The 7,656-nt window shown below is 35.7% G+C and overlaps 1 protein-coding gene across 1 annotated transcript; it reads right to left on the bottom strand.

The window, feature by feature from the left end:
• Positions 1 to 256: 256 nt before the first annotated feature.
• On the bottom strand, positions 257 to 5,632 carry LOC143593499 (protein disulfide-isomerase-like). The gene is made up of 10 exons (XM_077073115.1): positions 5,433 to 5,632; positions 3,312 to 3,342; positions 2,921 to 3,208; positions 2,496 to 2,684; positions 2,266 to 2,391; positions 1,668 to 1,805; positions 1,472 to 1,591; positions 790 to 907; positions 597 to 709; positions 257 to 536 (listed from the first exon to the last, which is right to left on the bottom strand). The coding sequence occupies exons 1-10, from the start codon at positions 5,630 to 5,632 to the stop codon at positions 330 to 332; spliced, it is 1,530 nt and encodes a 509-aa protein (XP_076929230.1). The 3' UTR covers positions 257 to 329.
• Between the last annotated feature and the right edge of the window lie 2,024 nt (positions 5,633 to 7,656).

The following is a 7,656-nucleotide window of genomic DNA, read 5'->3' as shown; positions in this document are numbered from 1 at the left end:
CGCCATTGAAGCAGGGAATTAGGCCGGAGATTGCGTCGGCTGGAAAATTTGAGGAGAAGCAGATGAATGCCGATTAGGGTTAGGGAAAAGTTTAGGAGTTGATTCTGGCTCTTGATACCATATCAAGAGGAGATTGTAATTGGTAATTGTTATTGAATGAATTATAAGAGTTACAATCAAGAATATATAGACTACAACAGAAAGAATGGAAATCAAATCATAACAAATTATTTTAAAATCTCGGTTCGATATGGTACAAGCGATACGAAGACAAAATCCAAAACTTAACTTAAAAGAGTACACGAAACTAAAACCTGACAGACGACCCTTCATAGCTCGTCTCTGCCTGGTTCAGCATTGGTTACAGTTGCGGTTATGGTCTCCTCCTCACGATGCTTTTGGATGAAGTCAATAATATCCTCCTTCGACTTATTCCCTTCATACGCGACCACTTTCCCACTTGAAGATTTGAAGTATAAAGTCGGGTACCCTTGAACCTCAAACATGTCACCTGGAGTGTCATTGTTTGATCCATCCTGATACACACAAATCGTTATTATTATGAAACAAATATATTATTATAAGTGGGAACTTACGAGTTTTGCAATCATGACAGCGTCATCATTTTCAAATGAGACCGCAACTTCGTCTAAGACTGGAGCCAGTTTCTTGCAGTGGCCACACCATGGTGCATAGAACTCTAGTAGAACTGTGTAAAAAATAAACTATTATAATCTTAGGAAATTATGAATAATCAAAGTAAAATATTGATAAAATACAAAGTCTTACTGTTCTTTTTGGAGTCCAAAACCATATCTTTAAGGCTGTCAGCAACCACCACCTTGACGGGCTCATTGTTCGTTTCTGGAATAGGTTCCGACTTTATAAATGGCTTCACTTTTCCATCCTAGTTTGTATGAAATTAATACATTAGTTATTTACAGAATTCAAATGATCAAAGTCATATATTAGGGGTGTAAACGAGCCGGGATGAGCTCGCCATACTTGAGCTTGGCTTGTTTCAAGCTATTTTTCTAAAGCTTGAGATTGGTTCGTTAATCGTTTTTTCAGGCTCGAATTTGGCTTGTTTTTTATTTATTAATTTATATGCATTTCTAATTATTTTAATATATTTTGAAAAAAAAAACTCTTAAACGAGCCTAAGCTCGGCTTGAGCTCGTTTGTAGTACCTTAAACGAGCCAAAGCTAGGCTCGAGCTCGGCTATGCAGAGTGAAATTAATACATAGCAGTCCAATAGAATTTAAAAACTTTAAAAATACACAAGGCTTGTTAAGGCTCGACGAGCCAGATGATCTCCCCATACAAGGCTTGAGCTTGATAACTAAACTAGCTTTATATGAGGCTCAGTTCATTTCGAGCTTTTTATCGATCCAATCTCTAGTAGCTCACGAGCAGCTCGGCTTGATATGACTCATACTTAAAAGTACTTAAAATTATAATCATGTATACCACGTAGTCCTTCATCCAAGGAGCGATTTGATCAACCTCGACATTTGAGTTGATAAACTTGAGACCGTCACTGTTTTGTACAATGATAACAGGCGTTTGGTCCTCTTTAAGCCCAAAAAACTGCACATTTAGGTAAGTTCAGGATTATGAAAGAATAAATATAACTTTAAATGATGAAAGATAACTATATCTTTACCTGCAAGGCAGCTTGACTAGCTTTAACATCACCAAGAAGAAAATCTAATGCTTTTCCTTTGTATGCACCAGCAACATCCGTGTATTTTGACTTGAAAGCATCAATATGTTCGTGACCGAAATCCAAAAACAGCATAGCCTAGGCACAAGAAACATGCAAAAATATTTTAAAACATTTCAAACTTCGCGAAGAAAATAAAAGAGAAAATGGCACAAATGGTCCCTGTGGTTTGACCATGTTGCAAGTTTAGTCCTCAGATTTTTAAAATTGCAAACTTAGTCCAAACATTGTTAGACATTTAGTCCCTACCGTTAATCTCAGTTTTTAACTAGAAAAGTGATGTCAAGTGCCATTCATATGAGGGGTATTTGTGTCTTTTAAATTGTTCCAAATTTGAAAAGACACAAATACGCCTCACTTAATGGCACTTGACATCACTATTCCATTAAAACTAACTGGGATTAACGGGTGGAGACTAAACGTGCAACCCTCTCACAAAACTTTGGACAAAGTTTGCAACTTTTAGAATCTGGGGACCAATCTTGCAATACAGTTTGTGCAATTTTCTCAAAATAAAATAAGTCGGACATGCATGTACCTTTGCATTGGCACTTTCAAAATATTTGACTAGGAATGGTTGATTAGTTGGACTTTGGTCAAAGAGAGTCACAAGAGGAATGCTGGAATCTTGAATGAACTTCTCCAAAGATTCAATATCAAATTGCTGAAAACTCACAAAGAAAGTGTTAACGGATCGATCAGTCGATCACAAGACTTCATATTTTACGAAACCAATAACCAAAGTTCAAAAGGAATCACAAATTTCACCTGGAAATCAACAGACAGTTCATCAAATGGCTTCAGTAACCTAACGGTTGGGGCGGTCACAGTTGATTCCCCGTGAGGAAGAAGTTCAGCTTTTGTGGTGTGAAAAAAGTCATAATCCGAACGCAGCTTGTCGGCTAACTTGGTGAAATTTGTAAATTCTTCTCCAGACAACGCGGGAAATATTCCTACCTGCAATCAGTAATATATTGAACATTTATGTACTTCTTAATCATATCAAAGTTAGTAGGTCGTAAATGAACCGAATGAACACGAACGGAGCATGCTTATGTCCGTTCGTTTAACTTCACTTGAACAAACGATTGAATAAGAACAGTTAAGCAAACAGGTTTATGTTGTTCATGTTCATCCGTTTATAAAATGAACATGCTCGTCTTTGTTTATGTTCGTTCGTTTAAAAGGCTTACCACAATGACCTTCTTTTCATCTATAAGGCTGCTTGCATCTTCAGGAGTTTTGATCTCAAACGATGCAGGACCTACCTGTTTCTTTAAATATTCGACTATACCATCAGCTTCACGGGGGCCCTTGTAGTCTTGAACGACTTGTCCTCCGTTTTTCAAGATCTTGATTGTGGGGAAACCTTGTATCCCAAATTGTTCTGCGAGTCCTTTGTTTTCTTCGGCATTGGCGTCGACCTTTGCCAAAGTAACCGGAGGATCATGGCTTGATAACACAGCTGCAGCCTTTTCATACTGCATGTATAACAATACAAAAGCGAAAACATTAATTACTATTTGAAATGCTGCATTTGGTAACAAACAATTTATCTTGCTAATTTGACAATAGGTTGGTTACCTCTGGGGCAAGATTCTTACAATGACCGCACCTGTCATGTCAGAGGATACAATATACAAATGTTAGATTGTTACAATGGATTCTATTTCATAAAACAATTTATGGAAATATTATAATTTATATGTGAAGTTTGAAAATTATATATGCTTCTTTTGTTACCATATATCCTATAGCAACTACCATCTACTTGAAACGCAAACAGTTTGGGCGGATCCAGTGTTTGGTCAGGGGCAGCGTTTGCACCCACTGAAATCTATAGTTTTCTTTATAAATTTGTAATATATTAGGTCCAAAGACCCAAATGACCCGTCCAAAAAAATTTTAGTGCCCCATCCAAAAAATATTTTGTGACCCATTCATGATTTTTTTAGTGCCTCAAACTTAACTTTTTAAATTTTAAGCCCAAATGTAATTTTGTTATGAATAATAAAAATTAAGCTCATATTAATTTAATTACTCAACCACTTTAATTGAAAATTTGGAAATAGTGGGAGACGAACAAATTAGGTTGATGACGGCTTCACATGTGGCATCTCAGGTTAGATTTATTTTATAAATTGTAATTCCAAATTCTTGATTTTATTCTAATTTAAAACAAACATTCATGATTCATGGTTCATCACTTGTTAATTTATTTCTTTCGTATTTGAATTCTACAACTACAAGGCGGTAACCGGTTTTGATCTTTTGTTTAAAAAAACAATGCCCTTTTCTTGAAATTCAAAAGACAAACAGATTAGGGTGATCTTTGTTGTCTTATGGTGAATGATTATTTGGTTTCTAGCTTTCTAATTTATTCATTGTATGAGTGTACCGTTTATTATTATTGTTATTTTTTTAGTGTTCTACACTATTTAATCTTGTAATCCATTTTATTTGTACAGTAAAAGTTTTTAGCTATGACAACTATGAAAAGGTTTTTGTTATTGAAACGACAAACACCATTGGCCGGACCCAGTTTAGTTGATCTAGATAATCTTCCTTGGGATCATGTCGATAGAAAAAGAATTTTAGATTACCACCCTAATCAAAGAGACGAGATACGAAGAAAGTATTGGCTTAATGGACCTTGCCAACCTCCATATAGAAAGATAGGGTCTACAGAACAACATTTCAGCACGGGTTGGTATGATAAATACGGAAATTGGTTAGAGTATAGTGTAATTTGTAGTACTGAAAAAGAAGCACTTTTAAGTATTACGAATGAAGTTGTAATTGATCGTTATTCATAAAATGAAATCACGTAGAGGTCAATTGTAATATGTATTTTGTTTATTTTTAATGAAATTTTGTTTACATTTTTATACGTAGTTTGTTTAATGTAATTTTTTACTCGACGCGTTTCGGTTTGATCCGACCCATTTTGGTTTGACTTGTTTTAGTTTGAATTGACGAGTTCTAAGTTGAACTTTTTTTTGCATCCACTGGCTAACTTTCTTGGATCCGCCACTGCAAACAGTAAGTATCACTCAAACTTTCTATGATAGTTGTTTTGACATTGTAAAATCTGAAAACAACTACCAAAGGAGAGTGTTAATATAATAATACTCACTTGTACATTTTTAAATAATCAATTAAATTTGTATTATAATAAAGCCAGAACCGAATTTATAAATCTGATATGATAAATGCATGTAAGTAGCATCCACCACGTCTAAAATAAATCAAGGCACCGAAATTAATATCATAAAAAATAAATCCCAAATCATAACAACTTTACAAAGTTAGATCTGTGTCTAAACCATCAGATATTCGGTTCGGATTTGAATTTGAATTTTATTTTCCCATATCCGAAATCCAAACTGATCCGAATTAGGAATTCTTTCAACCGAATCGAATTCAAGTATTCAAAGGTTTCCAAATCCGAAAACCGAATTGGCAATTCACAATAGTTTTTTTTGTTAAAGATACACTCCAAACACACACATGCAAGTACACACAAACACAAAGAAACAAATTTCTTCTCATAAACAACAAGCAAAGCATTAAACAAAAGTTGACCTATATAAAAACACATGCAACGCCTCAAATAGTTTAAACTGCAAATCAACATATATATACGAGACGAGAAGTAACTAAATATAGAATTGAAAAAAGTGAATTAAGGTGGTAAGTTAGTACCAGGGAGCATAGAACTCAACGACAATGAAGTTGTGTTTAGAGACAAGTTGTGAGAAGTTAGAGTGGTCTAAAGTCAGCGCGTATTCTTTCTCACTAGCAGCAGCAGAAGAAGAGCTGCTGCTGATGAGTAGTAGTAGTTGTAGTGCATTGAGTGTGAAAATATAGAAGAAGAAGAAGAAGAAGAGAGTGGAAGACGCCATAGGTAGGTAGCTCTAATTATAATTATCATGTGAAAGAGAGACAAGACTATATATATATATAAGTAGCTAGCGTACGTATTTGGCGTGAATAAATAGGTAACTACGCATACGACGTCGTCGTCTTAATTTTGAATTTTCATAGAATTGGCAACTTTACGAAACCACTACGTCCACGTGGCTTTTTCTCATAGAATTGGCAACTTTACGAATAAATAGCACCACTACGTCCCCTGGTTTATCTTAAAATAAACTTTATTTATAAGTATACTAGTCCACATGTCCGTGTAACACACGAGTTAGAAAATTGTTTTTAAAGTATATTAACAAACATAACCAAGTAACTGACATAAAATATGAAAAAATATTCAAAATTTGTTACAAATTTCTAAAAGCTTTTTTTTAGACAAATTCACTCAACCTTCAATGTTTCTCATCTGAGAAAATGTTTGGCTGATGACACGTCGCACGTGCCATTGATGGACATTGAGGTTGATGAACAGTTGAACTACATTGAGCAACCAATAGAGATAGTTGACCGCAAGGAGAAGCAACTTCGTCGTAAGGTTATACCCTTAGTGGAGGTGATATGGAAGCACCGCAAGGGATCGGATGCCACTTGGGAAGCTGAGGATGAAATGCGCAAGTTTTACCCTAATCTGTTTATGTAATAGTTAGGTTTCGGGGACGAAAACTCTTTAAGGAGGGAAGACTTGTAACATCCCGAATTTTCAAATAATAATATTCTACATTATTTCTTATAGTGAAAAAGTTACTTGAGTGAATAGATAAATAGTAAAATGGTAAAAAGGGAAAGATAAGGAGGTTAATTAAAGATGATTAATCATGGACCAAAAAGGAAATATGGGCCTTAGGTCCATGGGCTTAAGGGAGTATAAATACACCTTAAACCCTAAATCTTTCCATTTCCAGCCATCTTATCCATTTTACACCACAAAAACACACACAACTTTCCAATTTCGGCCGCCACCTAGAGTGAGAAACCAAGATCAAAACCAAACCTTTTTATTGATAGATCCTTGGGATACAAGCTAGATACAAGATCAATACTTCATAACAAGCTAGCCGTGACCCTATTAACGTCTAAAGGTATGTTCTTTATGATTAAAGGTTACGTTTTTGTGAACGGATTGCTATGAAACTTGACCTTAGAGTGGATTGGGTCTAGATGCTTCATAAAAATGCAAACTTGATGATTAAAATGAACCTAATGGTATAATGATAGTATACGGCTCAAGGATGAACCCTAGATCTAGCCTAGAACGTTTTTAACTTATAAAGGTCCAAACTTTATGCCGAAAACGAACTAGATCTTGATGAAGGACTAACGGGTGTAAAACGATTATGGGTAGTGATAATAAAAGAGTTAAAAGTCATGATTTGAGCCCTAGAACAAATCGGCTGGGCAAGGTGGGATTATATGATAGAATCCATGAAGATCCTTGGTCAAACCTTGAGGTTCTCGGCCAACCGGACAGTCAACAAAGGTTTTCGGCCATGTGGTTCTCGGTCATGATGTTCTCGGCCGAAAACGAGGTTCTCGGTCAAATTTGGATTTCGGTCAAGACCATGGACCTCAGTCGTGTTGAGTTCTCTGCCAAGAGTTCTCGACTGACTAGTCCACTGTTGGGTTTTGGGTTTGAGTCCAGTTGGGCCCAGATAGTTAACAAGCTGGCCCATTATCCTAAGTCTAACACAAGCCCAATTTAGATAGATGTTGGGTTAACTAAATACCAACTTAAATAATTGTACGGTTAATTAACAAAGATATATATTTAACAGTTAGCCGTGCTCAATTAAAGAAGGGGATTACGATTAACGGCGAGCGCAACAGGATCCAGGTGAGTTTCTAGCCCCATTTCCTTGCTATGTTTTCAAGGCTGTGTGCATACTCGATGTGATTAGTTAATACACTTACCTTAAGTGGTAAGTGTATGCCTTATATGATTTATGTATAAATGAATGCTTGACGATGCATGAACGATCTTCGGATATTACATGTGCCG

This window comes from Bidens hawaiensis, unplaced genomic scaffold, assembly GCF_021521415.1.
Source record: "Bidens hawaiensis isolate Kalapana, Puna unplaced genomic scaffold, B.hawaiensis_p1.1 tig00042282_1, whole genome shotgun sequence".
In the NCBI taxonomy this organism is placed as follows: domain Eukaryota; kingdom Viridiplantae; phylum Streptophyta; class Magnoliopsida; order Asterales; family Asteraceae; genus Bidens; species Bidens hawaiensis.
Note: the sequence above shows the minus strand (reverse complement) of the source record. Positions and strands in the feature narration are given on the sequence as shown.

Coding starts and splice junctions, on each gene's coding strand:
- LOC143593499 (XM_077073115.1), bottom strand. CDS start 5,632: ATGGCGTCTTCCACTCTCTTCTTCTTCTTCTTCTTCTATATTTTCACA. Junction 1,806..2,265: donor TTGAAAGTGCCAATGCAAAG/GTACATGCATGT, acceptor TCTTGTGCCTAG/GCTATGCTGTTTTTGGATTT. Junction 1,592..1,667: donor CTAGTCAAGCTGCCTTGCAG/GTAAAGATATAG, acceptor CTAAATGTGCAG/TTTTTTGGGCTTAAAGAGGA.